General features: G+C 43.6%; 1 protein-coding gene across 2 annotated transcripts in view; it reads right to left on the bottom strand.

Moving 5' to 3' along the window:
• Positions 1–18,337, bottom strand: part of TMEM266 (transmembrane protein 266) — a 145,355-nt gene that overhangs the window by 66,408 nt on the left and 60,610 nt on the right. Inside the window, exons 2-3 of one of the 2 annotated variants that reach the window (XM_001146305.7) lie at positions 4,427–4,560; positions 785–973 (exon numbers count right to left, since the gene is read on the bottom strand). In XM_001146305.7, the coding sequence (XP_001146305.4) occupies positions 785–973; positions 4,427–4,464 (227 nt within the window). In that variant the 5' untranslated portion in view covers positions 4,465–4,560. The remainder of the gene's footprint in view (positions 1–784; positions 974–4,426; positions 4,561–18,337) is intronic. The other variant, XM_009429597.5, reaches the window with a different exon arrangement.

The raw sequence follows: 18,337 nt of genomic DNA, 5'->3' as shown, positions 1-18,337 counted from the left end.
AGCCGAATTCTCTAGATTCCCTTACATCCTAAGCATGTTCCTGCATGTAGGGTACATTCTTCCTGGTCGCTTCCTAGTGACAGTCTGCTTTATAAAGGGAAAGTGCAGCTCAAGTCCATCCCTTATGGGCTCTGTGACCTTGGGCAAGTCCCTAATCACTGTGGGTCTCCTTCTTCCCAAGTGTACATAGAGGGGATTGGATGGGTCATTAAGGAGTGCCTCGGTCCTAAAATAAATTTTATGATTCTCCTAAGAGGTCACCTAAGAGGTCGTCTGGCAGGTATTGTCTGTGCCCAGTGCCTTTTTCTGAGGAAGTAATGCGTGAGTAGGAAAAGGGCCTGAGTGGTCTGCTGTGAACCTCTGCTGTCTCACTAGTTAGCATCTCTCATCTTGGCTGCTGCTTCTTGAAAGATATCCATAGAAACCCAGGGAATTTTTTTTTTTTTTTTTTTTTTTTGAGACAGAGTTTTACTCTTGTCGCCCAGGCTAGAGTGCAATGGTGCAATCTCAGCTCACTGCAACCTCCGCCTCTTGGGTTCAAGCAATTCTCCTGCCTCAGCCTCCTGAATAGCTGAGATTACAGGGCTGCGCCACCACGCTCGGCTAATTTTTGTATTTTTAGTAGAGACAGGGTTTTACCGTGTTGGCCAGGCTGGTCTCGAACTCCTGACCTCAGGTGATCTGCCCGCCTCTGCCTCCCAAAGTGCTGGGATTACAGGCGTGAGCCACCGCACCTAGCCTAACCCAGGGACTTCTTAGCTAGCTCAATGGTCCCAGCACCTACCCTTCTCTTTGGTAATCTTCGTCCAGATTTGACAGGAGCTGCGAGCCCGCCGTGGAGAGATCGACAGCAGCCAGGGGCAAGTCCCGATAGGCAAAGTTCACCAGCTGCACAGGAGCAATGCTCTTGGTTTCTTCGTCTACTTGTTGGGAGATGATCTCAACTTCAGAAATTCCTCCTTCTATGGCAGGCCTGGGTTGGAGAGGAGGAACAATGGGAAAGAGTTATCTTCACGGGCCAAAAAATTCTTCCATTCCTCAAGGAAAGGAGGGAGAATGCTGCTATGCCAGTGGAGGGCTGAGGAAGCTTAAGGTTGCCCCTCTTCCCTGCTGGCCACCCGCGGACCCGAGGACTGGACTGAGGCCCTAACAGTCCCATCTCTTTCAATGGTTGGGGAAAAGTGGGAGAATGGGAAGAGGAAGTGCTCAGACCTGGAAATATGAGCTTTAGTGGGGCAGAGTCCTTCATGAAGGGGAGGATAACTGCCAGCCCGCAAAACTATGGCTTAGACTTTCAGGACTCTGGGTCACTGGACTCTATATGGGAGTAAGATATTCTTTTAAGTTGTCTCCTGAGTTTCTTTGTAAAGGTGTTTTGAAATGTTTCTATTCTCTATTCCACAATAGAGAAAACAGGTTTCTGTTCACAACCGGATGTACTGTGGTGATTGAGGAGCCTGCATGGAGACTTGTAGAGACCTAGTGGGCCTTGGGGTGGTGAGGACAGGAGGCTCCAGCTGTCCCTGGTAGCCACTCCCTTCCTATTTGAACTGGTCCTACCATATGTCTCTTCTTAAGGTTGGGAATAGGGGATGGCAGTCACTTGATCCAATGTCTGAGGGCTTGTGGGTCTCTTCCTATCTTACTGTCAGGCTCACCTTGGGCACTGCAATGGTGCAATCTCAGCTCACTGAGATTGGGCACTGCCAATAACTAACCACTCCAGTGGCATTCCTGGGCATCTCAGCCAAGGCAGTACCACCTCCCAATCTACCAGGGGATATTTGGCAATTTGTGGAGGCATTTTTGGTTGCCACCATGACCACGGGTGGTCATTACTGACATTTAAGTAGGGCTGGGGACACTACACATCCTGCAATGTGTCAATAACGACTAAAAACTGTCCTGCCCACACACCCACAGCAACCCTGTCCAGAGATGCTGGACTAGAAAACTTTCCCTTAGCTTCCTGGGGCACCATCTTTGGTCCATCCAATATGTCCTTGACCCTATCTCATCCTGTAGAATCTGAGGGGCTCAGTCTTGTGCCTCTGTCCAAACAATGAGAGTTAGAAAGGAACAATTGTATAATGGCAAGGAGTAAAATTTAAATATTGGAGGGAACATTGAGGGTCAGTGCCCAGGGTAATGAGGGCCCAGTTTTAATACTGAGATGGCAGTCCTGTCTGCTGTAAACTGCTCTTGGGCTCTGGTGCTGGTTTGAATGCCAACTTCTGCAGGGCTCCTCCTGAACCTCAGTTTCTCCAATCAGAACACGAGGAGGTAAAATAGAATATTCCTAAGGGCTGTTCCTTCTCACTATGATCTGACATAGGTGACAGACATATGGAGAAGATCGGAGGAGCTCCAGAGTGACAAGTCCCTATACTTGTGTGGGAGCTCTAAATTCTAAACTTTTCCAACAACCATTGAAATCTAACCAATAATACACAGCTGCAGGCTGGGCATGGTGGCTCACGCCTGTAATCCCAACACTTTGGGAGGCCAAGGCAGGTGGATCACCTGAGGTTAGGCGTTCAAGACCAGCCTGACCAGCATGGTGAAACCGTCTCTACTAAAAATACACAAAATTAGCCGGATGTGGTGGTGCATGCCTGTAATCCCAGCTACTTGGGAGGCTGAGGCAGGAGAATCGCTTGAACCCGGGAGATGGAGGTTGCAGTGAGCTGAGATTGGGCCATTGCACTCCAGCCTGGGCAACAAGAGTGAAACTCTGTCTCAAAAGAAAAAAAAAAAAAAACCCACAGCTGCAGTTATCCCGGAAGTTCAGAGATTAATATACCTACTTCTCTTTTGCTTGGATTATCCGATAACTAAGGAGAAAGTGAGATTTTTATTTGAATGCCACAGACTGGCTGCCTAGACCACCTGAATTCACCAAGTAATTTCTAATGCCCAATTCTCATTTGTAGGCCTTAGTTAAACCTTTGCTTTTTGCTACCTGTCAAGCACAGATAATAGTACTCATCATTGCTTGACATTTACAAAATGACTCAAGATCTTTAAACGAAACAGAATGTGAGGTTTCAATGTTTCTCAACAATTGATATAAAAGTGTGGGTGTTTATGGGGGGAATCCCAGCTCCCCCAGATGGTTCCCAAAAAGCAGATGCTGGGTTGAATTTGTTCTCTTTTCTTCTGGACTACTCAAGGAAACTATGGATCACTGAACTAAACAAAGAGAACTTTCTGATCAATAAGGTGTTCATGGAGAGAAATTAACAGGATATGGCTCTAAGAAGTGCGAACAAACTATTTCTGGCTTTCCAACGTTTCTGCCTCACGTTCCCCTTCCATCAGTGGTCCCAGCGGCCCGGCACAATCTCTGGCCATGTGGTGGTCACCTCAGCAGAGAGACAAGGCCTCCTCTGGTGAAGCGAAGGTCCCACAGTGTATAGGCTATATTTAGCCTACACCCTTTCCTTAGATACAAAGAACGGTATGGTAGACAAAATGTATTAATGGTTCTATTCTTTACCTCTCCTTGAGCCTATGCCCTTTGGCATATAACTTCATAGCTCCTTCCATCAAAAGGAAGAGTGTATTTTCCTAACCCTTGATTCAGCATTCAGCCATGTGACTCGTTTTTGCCAACGAGATGTTAGATGGTAGAAGAGCCAGGTTAGACACCAGCAGAGGCATGAAAAGGCTCTGTGAATTTCTGCCTGTGCTCTTGTACCTCCAACATCACCCATGAGAGGGTGAGCAGCCTAGCCTACTGGAGGATGAGAGACGTGGAGCAGAGTCCAGCCTCCTCTAGATCAGCTGACAGCCAGCTATGACCCACATTTAAAAGTCATCCCAGCCAAGATCAGAGGAGCTGTCTAGCTGAGTACCCCAGACATGTGAGCAATAAACATTTTTTGTTGTATTCTACTAAGGTTCTATGGTTGGTTGTTACACAGCATTACTGTGTCAATAGATAACAGATTCATACTCCAGATGACAGAGCAGTCAGGCCCATATCTAGATAGGCCAGGACAGTGTGGTGTAATAGAACGAGTGCTGTTTTCATCTTAGTATTCATACCAACCAATGGCAAAACACAAAATAAGTGACCACCTTGCAGGTGCTTGGTAAGATTAAGTGATTGGTTCATATGGCATCTCAGGTTTTGGGAAATGAAAGCAATTCTCCCTTAAGAATTCTGCCCTGGGTTTCATAAAGCCTGGTTTTAGAAACCCTCTCAGATTTCTAAATTTCCTTGTGATTCCCATTTTGTTAATTCACCTTCAGCGCTTCCTAATCTTGTCTTGAGTCTTGCTTTTGAAAGGTTTCTCCATTTTCTGTGGCCTCCTGCTAAAGGAAATGTACGTAGTGGCTGCCTAAATTAGAAGATCTTCATCTTCTGGGAGATTTATAGCCACAGTTCTGGATCCAGAGAGCAGATCCCAGCATTACTTACTGTGGATTGGTCATGTTGAAAGATGGAGCCACAGCCATGGGTTTTCTTGGTGTTTAGTGGGGCTCAGCTGTCCTGAAGCCTGCTGTCAGCATTTCCAAGCGTGGGTTCTACAAGACACATACAAATATAGTGCCCTGAAAACAAAAATAGGAACTTATTACCTTCAGATGCCAAACCAAAGTCCTCCTAAGCTCATCTAAAAATGGGAGTCCTTAGAACTTTCTTCCATCTAGCACTTTTCTTCAAAGTAATGTTGAATAGATTCTTACAATTACCCTATGGAAGAGTAATAATAAGCATAGTTTCTCTTTTTTTAGATGAGGAAACAAGGCCAGAGTGACAAAATGACTTTTTTGTGTCACAGAGATGGTAGAAGAGCCAGGTTAGCGCCCAGGTTCTCTGACTTCTCATCCACAGTTCTTCCCACTAAACTGCTGTGCTCCCCAAAACAGCATCCCTTTATACTGCAGCTTTGAGAGGCTTCAAAATAAGGTTTGTCTAAAAAATCTCAAATGTTTTCCACGTATTTTTTCTCCCACTTCCCTTTCCCTTCCGGTAGTTCTGTCTTTTCGTGCAGGCTTTTCTTTTCTTCTCCTCTCAGCTCATTCCGAGAGCGGAGAGAAAGAATAGACCCTGGAGCTGGGCTGCCACAGTCAGAGCCTCACTCCCACTTACTAGCTCTGTGACCTGGAGTGAGCTACTTACACCCCCATCCTCAGTTTCCCCACCTGAAAAATGGGGATAATAACAGAACTAACTACATGAGGTCATGCCTGTAAGACACTAGCATAGCGCCTGACACTTAGTAAGTACTATATAAGTGTTGGATTTCATTATTATTATTTATTTTATTTATTTATTTTTTTAGATGGAGTTTCACTCTTGTCACCCAGGCTGCAGGGCAATGGCATGATATCAGCTCACTGCAACCTCGCCTCCTGGGTTAAAGCGATTCTCCTGCCTCAGCCTCCCAAAGTAGCTGGGGTTACAGGGATGCACCACCACGTCCAGCTAATGTTTTTGTATTTTTAGTAGAGACGGGGTTTCTCCATGTTGGTCAGGCTGGTCTCGAATTACTAACCTCAGGTGATCCGCCCACCTCAGCCTCCCAAAGTGCTGGGATTACAGGCGTGAGCCACCGCGCCCGGCCTGATTTATTTATTTATGTTTAGACAGGGTCTCACTCCGTCACCCAGGCTGGAGCACAGTGGTGCAATCTTGGCTCACTGCAGCCTTGACCTCCTGGGCTCAAGTGACCCTCCACCTAAGCCTCAGCTGGGATTACAGGCACGTACTACCACACTCAGCTAATTTTTTGGACTTTTGGTAGAGTCGGGGTTTTGCTATGTTGCCCAGGCTGGTCTCAAACTCCTGAGCTCAAGTGATCAACCTACCTCAGCCTCCCAAAGTGCTGGGATTACAGGTGTGAGCCACTGTGCCTGGCCAGTAATAATAATAATAATAATTACTATTATTATTATTTGAGAGACAGAGTCTCACTCTATCTCCCAGGCTGGAGTGCAGTGGCACAATTTTGGCTCACTGCAACCTCCACCTCCTGGGTTAAAGTGATACTCATGCCTCAGTCTCCTGAGTAGCTGGGACTACAGGCATGCGCCACCACCTGGGCTAATTTTTGTGTTTTTAATAGAGATGGGGTTTCACCATGTTGGCCAGGCTGGTCTTGACCTCCTGACCTCAAGTGATCCGCCCGCCTCGGCCTCCCAAAGTGCTGGGATTACAGGCATGAGCCACTGTGCCCCGCCCATAATAATTATTTTTTTATAAATTAAAAGGGCATAGTCTGTTGAACCTGAGTATATTCCAACACATTTAGATGGCTGAATATAGTATTTCCTCTTAAAGACTGGATTGGTAGGCCAGGCGCGGTGGTTCACGCCTGTAATCCCAGGACTTTGGGAGGCTGAGGTGGGCGGATCATGAGGTCAGGAGATCAAGACCATCCTGGCTAACACGGTGAAGCCCTGTCTCTACTGAAAATACAAAAATATTAGCCAGGCATGGGGGCAGACGCCTGTAGTCCCAGCTACTCAGGAGGCTGAGGCAGGAGAATTGCTGGAACCCAAGAGGTGGAGCCTGCAGTGAGCCGAGATCGCGCCACTGCACTCCAGCCTAGGCGACAGAGCGAGACTCCATCTCAAAAAAAAAAAAATTGGATTGGTAAACAGCATATACTTTTCTATCAACCAGTGCTACAGTACCATCTAGAAGTCTTCTGGGAGACAGGGCAACCCAGCAGAAGATATGCAGACAAAATAACTCAGAACCCAGGTTCTTAAAGGAGCGAGGAAGTTCCTTTAAGCAATGTGTAATTAAGAAAAGAGAGTGCTCAAGTTAAAGAAACTTAAGGAAATCCTGGGAAAGTCTGAACTTAGAGCAACTGGAATTAACAGAGACAGAGAGCTCTCTAAAAGCAGAAGGGCAGCCAAGGAGGAAGCCACCAATCATATCCACACCAGATGTTTGTGGGGCAATAGAAGCAAGGGACAAAGGCTCAGAGCCAACACCAAGGAGAAATGGACAGATGTTTTGTAACCACATCTTACCAAGGGCTTCACCTTCCCTTAGTATTCCTTAGTAAGGAGGGTCTAAGCATGAAAAACAGAACTGTCCTCTATAGTATTTGGGATTTCATATCCATTTTATACTAAGTCTTATAAAATTCCATAACAGATTTAATCAGTATCAATCTTTTTATGTTCTCTTTATAAAACCTCAAGTTAATAAAGTCTTCTGAGACTAAGATTGATCACATAGAATGTCTAAACCCAACTGACAATGAAGTCAGAATTGAGATATCCATAAATGGGAAGCCAGGTGAGCAAGCCTTTTTTCCAGAATGGTGTTTTAACAACAAGTTGTATTTCCAAATGAGGTTTGTTTGTTTGTTTGAGACAGAGTTTCGCTCTTGTTGCCCAGGCTAGAGAGCAGTGAGCAGAGGCGTGATCTCAGCTCACTGCAACCTCCGCCTCCTGGGTTCATGCAATTCTCCTGCCTCAGCCTCCCAAGTAGCTGGGATTACAGGTACCTGCCACCACACCTGGCTAATTTTTGTGTTTTTAGGTTTCACCATGTTGGCCAGGTTGGTCTCGAACTCCTGATCTCAGGTAATCCACCCACCTCAGCCTCACAAAGTGCTGGGATTACAGGCATGAGACACCATGCCTAGCCCCAAATTAGTATTTTACATGCTACACAAGGTATTAGCCCTGTGGGGGATATAATGGGAAGGTCATTACTTTCATGGACCTTCCTGTCTCTCTGCGCAGGCAAATTTAAAAAATACAAAACTCCAAACTTTTTGCACATTTCTAGTAGTGGAGAACAAGTAAAAATTCACAAATCTATATTTATAAATAATAAACATTAATTACCACATTAATAGAGCCAATATAAAACATATACAAAAAAGAAGTGAAGATTATGAAAAATTTTTTTTAATTTAACTTTTTAGGAAGGAAAATTTCAAGTATATACAATTGTAGAGAATTGTATCATGGACCTCTAATTCCCCACCACCCAACATCAACGTTATCAACTCATGGGCAATCTTTTCTCTGTATCCCTGCCTGTCTCCACCACTCATGACTGTTTTGGAATAAATCCTAGATGCCGTTTCATTCACCTGTATTTCAATATGTAGTTCTAAGGATAACAAGGAGAAGGATTCCTTTTAAAAGAAGTAATCACAAAACTATCATCATCCCCCAGTCAACAATCTCTTCTTTGAGACACAGTTTCACTGTCACCCAGGCTGGAGTGCGCTGGCGCGATCTTGGCTCACTGCAACCCCTACATCCCGGTTCAAGCAATTCTTTTGCCTCAGCCTCCCAAGTAGCTGGGATTACAGGCGTGTGCCGCCATGCCCAGCTAATTTTTTTTATATTATTAGTAGAGACGGAGTTTCACCATGTTGGCCAGGCTGGTCTTAAACTCCCAACCTCAAGTGAGCCAACCGCCTCGGCCTCCCAAAGTGCTGGAATTACAGACATGAGACACTGCACCTGGTGTTTTTTTTGTTTGTTTTTTTTTTGACAGGGTCTCACTCTGTTGGCCAGACTGGAGTGCAGTGATACAATGGAAACTCACTACAGCCTTGAACTCCTGGGCTAAAAGTGATCCCCCCACCATCAGCCCCCAGAGTAGCTGAAAAGCACAAGCCACCACACCCGGCTAACTTTTGTATTTTTTGTAGAGAGGCGGTCTCAGTATGTTGCCCAGGCTGGTCTCGAACTCCTAGGCTCAAGCAATCTTCCCGCCTTGGCCTCCCAAAGTGCTGAAATCACCAGAGTGAGCCACCATGCCTGGCCAGGATTTTCTTTATATCATTAAATATCCAGGCATTGTTTACATTTCCCCCATTTGTCCTGTATATATTTTTTTAAGGTTTGTTGAATCAGGAGCCAAAGAGGCCACACATTATGATTAATATGACTCTTAGGTCTCATTAAATCTACAGGTTTCCCCTTCCTCTACCTCATTTTTTCCCTTGCAATTAACTGGAAAAACTGAGTCATTTGTCTGACAAAGTTTCCCACAGTCTGGATTATGGTGATTATATTTCCTTAGCAGTTTTTTTGTTTTGTTTTTTGTTTATTTGTTTGTTTTGAGATGGAGTTTCACTCTTGTTGCCCAGAATGGAGTGCAATGGTGTGATCTTGGCTCACTGCAACCTCCACCTCCCGGGTTCAAGTTATTCTCCTGCCTCAGCCTCCTGAGTAGCTGGGATTACAGGCATGTACCACCACGCCCGGCTAATTTTGTATTTTTAGTAGAGATGGGGCTTTTCCATGTTGGCCAGGCTAGTCTCGAACCCCCTAACTCAGGTGATCCGCCTGCCTCAGCCTCCCAAAGTGCTGGGATTACACGTGTGAGCCAATGCACCTGGCCTCCTTAGCAGTTTTCTAACATGTTTCTCTGTCCCCTATGTTTCCTATGCATTTTAATTAGTTTATAGATTTTAATCAGATTCAGGTTCAATTTTTTTGCAAGATTTCATAGGTGGTGCCATAACTTCAGTAGGAGACACATATTGTCTTCTTGTCCCTCTTTTTATGATACTAACAGCCATTGATAATTGCTTCCTAGATCAATTAATTCATTAAGGTTTGCAAAAATGGTGATATTTTAATTTTGTTGTCCCTTTTTCATTGGTCAGCTTCTATTCAGACAGACTTTCCCTCCTCAGTTATTGGATTAGCCTAAGGTATGGTTTATATAAGCAAAGAAGGAAAATGCTTAACTTTCGCCCCTTTATTTGTTTTCAAAATAATGAATTAGCATCTTGGTATCTTCCAAAATGATCAATGAGGTGCTTATGGTTGTTTAAGCAGCTCCAGGGATTCATTCATTCACTCAGCATGGGTTGAGCGGAGGAGCAGATTCCCTGAAAAAGTGGCAGCAGTTTCCTGGAAAGGAGATATGGGAGAGGGGAAGAAACGACTGGCCTCTCTGGTACAAGGGCAAAGATGAGGGAGGAAAAGACGGTAAAATCATATTTAGATGGACAATAAGCAGGTGGCTTCAGCTGGAGGTTTTAATCCTTAACAAGCAGCACATTTTAGAAGGCAAAATTCCCTATGACGATGGGAACGCTGAGCCTGTTTGTTATTTAAAAATAATATTTCCCAAACAAAATAACCCTCAAAACACAAGCCTAGCACGAAGCAGGCGTAGTCTAGCACTCTAAAAATGAACATCCGAAGTGCCAACCTGCTGTTTCATAAACCTGGTAAAAGTGGAAGATAAAACCTGTTTGGGATTTATTGGGTGGGTGGGAAGGCTGCTTTTAAGACTTTAGTCAAATTCCAGTCTCTTCCACTTGTTGGTCATGAGTCTAGGTATTTACCCATATATGTGTTCCAGCGAGATCTGCCAAGTTCAACCTTCCTAAGCTAATATCCTTGGAATGTTAGGGCTGAAAAAGGCTGCTAAGATCAAGTAGTCAGTCCCCTAAAAAAAGGCAGAATTCAACTCACTTGTCCCCAGAGGACCCCAGGTCTGTTCATCACCTCTTACTTGAGTGACAGCCCCATGGCACACATGACCTGCTTTCATACCCATTTCAGCATTTCCCATGCCTGGTTTTACTCTGAATCACCTGGGGATCTTTGGGGAAACAGAAACTCATAGGTGCACTGCAGAAATGCTAAATCAGAACTCTGCAGGTGAAGTTTGAGAAGCTGTTTAAGTTTCCCAGGTGTTTCTGACATGCAGCCATTCCACTTGACCCTCTGTATCAGTGGTTCTCAAACGTTCTCATGTACCAGAATAATCACCTAAAGGGCTTATTAAAACCCAGCTTGCTGGCTCCGCCCATGAAATTTCTAATTTAGTATGTCTGGAGTGTTCGAAAATGTACATTTCTAACAAATTCCCAGAGGATACTGATCTGCTGACCCACCGACCACACTCTGATCTACTGAATCAGAAAGTTTGCTCAAGGTAAAGTAGTTATTTTTATCCCTATTTTGCAAATGAAGTTAACTGGTTGCAAAGCTACTGTGTTGGAATTAGCAGAAGCTATGCTGACCAAGCTGAAGAACCAGAGATAGGGTGTATCAGTTAGAAATACTTTTGTTTGCAAACAACAGTATACCTAGCAGTGACTTAGGCAATGAAGACTTCAGGCCAGGTGTGGTGGATCATGCCTGTTATCCCAGCACTTTGGGAGGCCGAGGTGGGTGGATCAGTTGATATCAGGAGTAAGAGGCCAGCTTGGCCAACATGGCAAACCTCATCTCTACTAAAAATACAAAAATTAGCTGGGTGTGGTGGCTTGCACCTATAGTCTCAGCTGCTCTGGAGGTTCAAGTGGGAGAATTGCTTGAGACCGGGAGTTTGAGGCTGCAGTGAGCTATGATTGAGCCACTGCACTCCAGCGTGGGCAACAGACCAAGGCACTGTCTTAAATTAAAAAAAAAAAAAAAAAGGACTAGAGGTAGATGATTCCAGAACTGGAGAAGTGGCACCCAAGCTCTTTTTTCCCCCGCATAGCTGAGGTATGACTGACAAATAAAATTGTATATATTTGAGACATAAACTGTAATGTTTTGATATATGTATACATTGTGAAATGATTACCACAATCAAGGTAATTAACATACCGATCACATCATATAATTACCTTTTTTGTTTGGTAGTAATGAGAATACTGGAGATTTCCTCTCTTAGCAAATTTAAGCATACAATATGTTGTTATTGACCATTATTAGTCACTATGGTGGTTATTATTAACCATTATTAGTCACAGACCTAATACATTAGGTCTCCAGCATGTATTCATTTTATAACTGAAGATTTATACCCTTTGACCATATCTTCTCTTCTCCCTCACCACCTGCCCCCCGCAACCCCTGGTAACTATCACTCTACTCTCTTGTTACTATGAGTTCAACTTTTTTTTTAAAAAAAAGATTCTACATATAGGCTGGGCACAGTGGCTCACGCCTGTAATCCCAGCACTTTGGGAGGCCCAGGCAGGTGGACTACCTGAGGTCAGGAGGTCGAGACCAGCCTGGCCAACATGGTGAAACCCCATCTCTACTAAAAATATAAAAATTAGCCGGGCATGGTGGGTGCCTGTAATCCCAGCTACTCAGGAGGCCGAGGCAGGAGAATTCCTTGAACTCGGGAGGTGGAGGATGCAGTGAGCCGAGATCGTGCCACTGCACTCCAGCCTGGGTGACAGAGTGAGACTCCATCTAAAAAAAAAAAAAAATTCTAACTATAAGTGAGATCGTGCAGTATTTGTCTTTCTGTGACTGGCTTAGCATAATATTCTCAAGGTACATCCATCTTGTTGCAAGTGGTAATATTATTGAGCTCTTTTTAAAGGCTGAATAATATTCCACTATATATATATATATATATATATATATATATATATATGTATGTCTGTGGGTGTGTGTGTGTGTGTACACACACATATTTGTCTATTGATGGACACTTAGGTTGCTTCCAAATCTTGGACATTGTGAATAGTGCTGCAATAAATATAAGAGTGCAGATATCTCTTCAAGATAGTGATTTCCTTTCCTTTGAAAGGAAAGGAAATCCCACTCAGCAGTGGGATTGCTGGATTATACGGTAGTTCTATTTTGAGTTTTTTGAGGAGCATCCATACTGTTTTCCATACTGGCTGTACCAATTTACATTCCTACCACAATACACAAGGTTCTCTTTTTTCCACATCTTTGCCAACACTTGTTATCTTTTGACTTTTGACTTTATAATAGTCATCCTAAAAGGTGTGAGGTGATATCTCACTGTGGTTTGGATTTGCACTCCCCTGATGATTGGTGATATTAAGCACCTTTTCATAAACCTGTTGGCCATTCGTGTGTCTCCTTTGGAGAAATGTTTATTCAGGACCTTTGCCATCCCCACCACCCCCCCAACTGCCTTTTTTTTTTTTTTTTACATGGAGTCTCGTTCTGTCACCCAGGTTGGAGTGCAGTGGTGCCATCTCAGCTCACTGCAGCCTCTGCCTCCCGGGTTCCAGCAATTCTCCTGCCTCAGCCTCCCGGGTAGCTGGGATTACAGGCATGTGCCACCAGGCCTGGCTAATTTTTGTATTTTTAGTAGAGATGGGGTTTCGCCATGTTGGCCAGGCTTGTCTTGAACTCCTGACCTCAGGTGATCTGCCCACCTGGGCCTCCCAAAGTGCTGGGATTACAGGCGTGAGCCACCATGCCCAGCCCCATTTTTTTTTAACAGGGCTATTGAGTTGTATGGGTTCCTTATATATTATATATTGAGTTATATGGGTTCCTTATATATTATATATTGAGTTGTATGGGTTCCTTATATATTATATATTAAGTTGTATGGGTTCCTTATATATTATATATTGAGTTGTATGGGTTTCTTATATATATTGGATTTTAACTCCTTATCTGATAACTCCTTATCAGATATATTGCTAAAACATACTTCCTCCCATTCAGTAGGTTGCCTTTTCATTTTGTTGTTTCCTTTGATGTGCAGAAACTTTTTTATTTGACGTCATTCCTGCTTGTTTATTTTTACTTTTGTTGCCTGAGGTTTTGCCTCCAAAATATCAATGCCAAGACCAATGTCAAGCAGCTTTCGCCACATGTTTTCCTCTAGGGGTTTGGATTTTTATGTATGGTGCAAGATAAGCGTTCAGATTAATTTTTTAATGTAAATATCCAGTTTTCCCAGTTTTTCTATTAAAGAGACTATCCTTTTCCCATTGTGTATTTTTGGCACTTTTGTCCAATTAGTTGACCATAAAGGCATGGGTTTATTTCTGGACTCTTTGTTCTGTTCCATTGGTCAGCCTGTTTTTATGCCAGGACCATGTGGTTTTGATTACAATAGCTTTGTAATATAGCTTAAATCAGAAAGTGTGCTGCCTCTGGCTTTTTTCTTCTTGCTCAAAACTGCTTTAGCTATCTGGGGTCTTTTGTGGTTCCATACAAATTTTAGGAATTTTTTTTTTTTTCTGTGAAAAGTGCCATTGGAATTTTTGTTTGTTTAGAGAGAGTCTCACTCCATCATCAAGGCTGGAGTACAGCAGCACAATCATAGCTCACTGTAGCCTGAAACACGTGGGCTCAAGTCATCCTTCTACCTCAGCCTTCAGAGTAGCTGGGACAACAGGCACACACTATTATGCTTGGATAATTTTGAATTTTTTTTAGAGTTGGGGGTCTTGCTATGTTGCCTAGGCTGGTCTGGAACCCCTGGGCTCAAGCAATTCTCCTGCCTAAGACTCCCAAATAGCTTGGATTACAGGTTCAAGACACTGCACCCAACTCACTATTGGAATTTTGATAGGAATTGTATTGAACCTATAGATTGCTTTGGGCAGTATGGACATTTCAATAATATGAATTATTCCAATCTATGAACATAGGATATCGTTCTACTTATTTGTGCATTCTACAATTTCTTTCAACAATGTTTTCTAGTTTTCAGTGTACAGAGAACCCAAGCTCTTCTCATCCTTCCATGCCCCTGTCTTGTGTGTGTGATAGATTCCTTATGCTTGTTTCCCTGTGGTTGCAGAATGGCTGCTACAGCTCCAGCTTGCACATCCTCACACCAACTCCCAAACAAGAAGAAAGAATCAAAGGCTTTCTCTTTACAAGGCTTTGATCTTTTATTCAGGAGGCATCTTTCTAAGCTCTCCAGACAACATTTCCTGATGTCTCCCTGGGCAGAGCTAGGACAGGGCTGCAAAGGAGCCTGGGCCAATAGGCAGCTGGCCAAGGGGGTTAGGGGTGCTATGTGAGCCTAGTCCAGTCAAGATTCATCCCTTGGGATGGGACACGGTGGCTCACGCCTGTAATCCCACCACTTTGGGAGGCTGAGGTGGGCAGATCACCTGAGGTTAGAAGTTTGAGACCAGCCTGGCCAACATGGTGAAACCCCGTCTCTACTAAAAATACAAAAATTAGTCAGGCGTGATGGCACACGCCTGTAATCCCAGCTACTCAGGAGGCTGAGACAGGAGACTCACTTGAAACCAGGAGGTGGAGGTTGCAGTGGCAGTGAGCCAAGATCACGCCACTGCACTCCAGCCTGGGTGACAGAGCAAGACTCCATCTCAAAAAAAAAAAAAGATTCATCCCTTGGGGATAGGCATATTGTTTCCATAAACATAATCTCGGTTGTCTTAGCAAGGAAGAAGCAGGGAGGGACTAAGGCATAGGTAACTAATTGTATGCTAGACCAGGTTTGGACACTTCTGATGTGGTTCTGAGGCTCAGCTGAGATAAGCTTTCTGGGTCCCTAAACAAGACTGGCCAAACGTTGGTGAGTGGCTGGCAGCATGTGCTCTCACAAAACCTTGGGGTTCTTTTACGTGGAGATAGCATTGCATGCATGTGAGGTTCAGTTCTAACATCATAAAGCCTGCTTTAGAATCTGCTCCTAGGGGGAAGCCACTGAGCTCTGGCATGTTTCATGGACATCATGTTCCACACCCCCAGGAGGAGAAGGTTGTATTTCTTGTGCTTGATGAGAAAGGTTTCTGTACAACAGATGCTGGTCCTCCTTGTTGTTACCTTGACCCCCTAATATTTTACTCCATTAACAAGGAGCTAAAATGAAGAAAATCAATCACACACCTGAGCATTCTCCCACTCCAATCTCCAGTCTATTGCAAAATTATTAGCTGCAAATCTGCTAAATGAATGGGCAGAGAGCCCACAGTGGCTTTCATCTCTAGGTGAGCCGAGGTCTCTTGTGGACCCCTTTAACTTTCTATTGTTTGCTCTTTTTCACTTACTTAGTGATGTAGTCTGTCAATTACTACTGGTCTCATGCAGCATGGGAAACACAAAACAAGATTACACAAAATCAAACCATCCATCATTACTCAGTTACTCTTTTCAGAAAGCCAAAAGGACAATTATCGTAATTCTTCCCTTCCCCTCAATATCTTTTTTCCACTTTAGAGCTTCCCTAACAAACACTTCTGTAAGTGACCCCACTGAGACAAAGGATCCACTGGCTCCTCGCCCCTGGATGGCCTAGGCTGAAAATAATACCACCCAGCAAGCAATCCTCAGCCCCAGCCTGATGTCATTTTCCCTCCAGAATTCTGCAGAGTTTCTGGAGAACTAAAATATCTATGATTTTGAGAACCACCAACAATGAGCTAGGGCTGCAGCGGCTGTCCCAGTATCTCTAACCCTCCCTTCAATCAAGCAAATCTTAAGTATAAATGCCACCTTTCAAACACTTTGCAAATTTCCAAATTAATCTTTTGCTTTACATGCTATTAACTAAAATATGTTAGGAACCCGGATATAATTAACTTTGCCATTGAATACTACATGGCACCAGGCAAGTAACTATTCTTTGGTAAATGGAGGGAAAAAGTCCTCTTTCTTCAATACTTTTCATACTACATATGGTAAGATTGTAAAAAAAATCCCATTTTTTACCTGCATTGTATCAATGCCCTGTTTGTCATGTAATTTTTCATTACCCTTTTACCTGGTGGTTGGCCTTGGCCATTTGGTTGACCAAGCAAATCCACTTGCTTTGTCCAAATAGATTGTAAGCAAACATGAAAGCTCTCACATGATTGGGCCTGCCCTCTCTTGCACCTTTCCCATCATCATGACAGCATACTCAGGCTGGCCTGCTAGAGGATGGTCATTGCCCCAGTCACCTCAACTAAGGCCAGCCAACAGCTGCCCTCCAGGCATGTGTGAGAGAGGCTCAGCCAAGACCAGAAGAGCCACCCAGCTGTGCCTAGCCTAAATCACTGACCCACAGACTCATGATCTAAATAAAGGGCTTTTTGGTTTGTTTCTCAATTCATTCTTCAGTCACTTATTAGCATCTTCTATGTTCCAGGAACTATACTAAACATTGAGGTTATCAAGATAAATGAGACATGATCACAGCACTCAAAAACTCATGGGGTAGTAGTAGAGACAGATGCATAGATAGACATTTACATCAAAGAAGTGAGAATAGTGAAAGACTATCAAGGAGTGTTTTGAGAGCTGTACACTTCTGTAACTAATGATTAACTAATGATTCCTCACGCTGGCAGGCACAATCTCCTTCCTTGCTTCAGCCACCTGTTAAAGGTTTGTTTTGGCTGGGTGTGGTGGCTCATGCCTGTAATCCCAGCACTTTGGGAGGCCGAGGCAGGCGGATCACTTAAGGTCAGGAGTTTGAGACCAGCCTGACCAACATGGTGAAACCCCATCTCTACTAAAAATACAAAAATTATCTGGGCATGGTGGTGAGTGCCTGTAGTCCCAGCTACTCAGGAGGCTGAGGCAGGAGAATCACTTGAACCTGGGAGGCAGAGGTTGCAGTGAGCTGATATCGTACTACTGCACTCCAGCCTGGGTGACAGAGTGAGACTCCATCTCAAAGAAATGAAAAAAAAAGAACACCAAGAAAGGCTTGTTTTGTTAAGCCCACCAAGTTTTTAGGGTGGTTTGTTGTATGAGATTATTGTGGCAATAGAGCACTCATACATTATAGACAATTGTCTACTGCAACACATAAAATAATACATTTTACATCACATATATTGGTATATATATCTTTGTATTATATATATATTAATACATAAAAGTTACACCTCTCTGCAGCTTCCACCTTAATCTTTCACCTTCCTTGCTCCATCCTCTCTTGAGGTCCCTATGTCAATACCCAGGCATAGAAACCCTTGCTCAGAATTAAGCAAGCATATACTCTTATTTATAGGCTGATATTTGTGGGTTTGTGTTGAACAAAATAAAATCAACCCTGCAATTTGCTTTTATCACTCAGCAGTATATATGGACATCCCTTCCAGTTAGTGAAGATTTATATATTTTCTAATTTCCTTTTTCAGATATATACACACATGCATATATACAGCTTTATACAAATTGATTATCATGAAATTCATGTTTTAGTGGAGTCTGTTTTTCTATTTTTCTTGCTTCCCCCACATTACCTGCCTCATGTTGTACTCCCTTAATATACATATGCATGCAAAAACATATACCAATGTTAATCTGTGTGTATCTTTCCTTATCTTTTTTTTTTTTTTTTTTTTTGAGACAGTCTTGCTCTGTCACCCAGGCTGGAGTGCAGCGGTGTGATCTTGGCTCACTGCAGCCTTCGCCTCTCAGGTTCAAGCAATTCTCCTGCCTCAGCCTCCTGAGTAGCTGGGACCACAGGGGCATGCTACCACGTCCAGATAATTTTTGTATTTTTAGTAGAGATGGGGTTTCACCATGTTGCCCAGGCTGGTCTCTAACTCCTGACCTCAAGTGATCCACCTGTCTCGGCCTCCTATAGTGCTGGGATTATGGGCGTGAGCCACCGCACCCGGCCTATCTTTCCTTACTTTTCTTTGTGCTTATATAATTATGTACAAAAATAGTTCATTATATATTT

This window comes from Pan troglodytes, chromosome 16 (genome assembly GCF_028858775.2).
Source record: "Pan troglodytes isolate AG18354 chromosome 16, NHGRI_mPanTro3-v2.0_pri, whole genome shotgun sequence".
Lineage (NCBI taxonomy): Eukaryota > Metazoa > Chordata > Mammalia > Primates > Hominidae > Pan > Pan troglodytes.
This window is presented reverse-complemented; position numbering and strand designations above follow the sequence as displayed.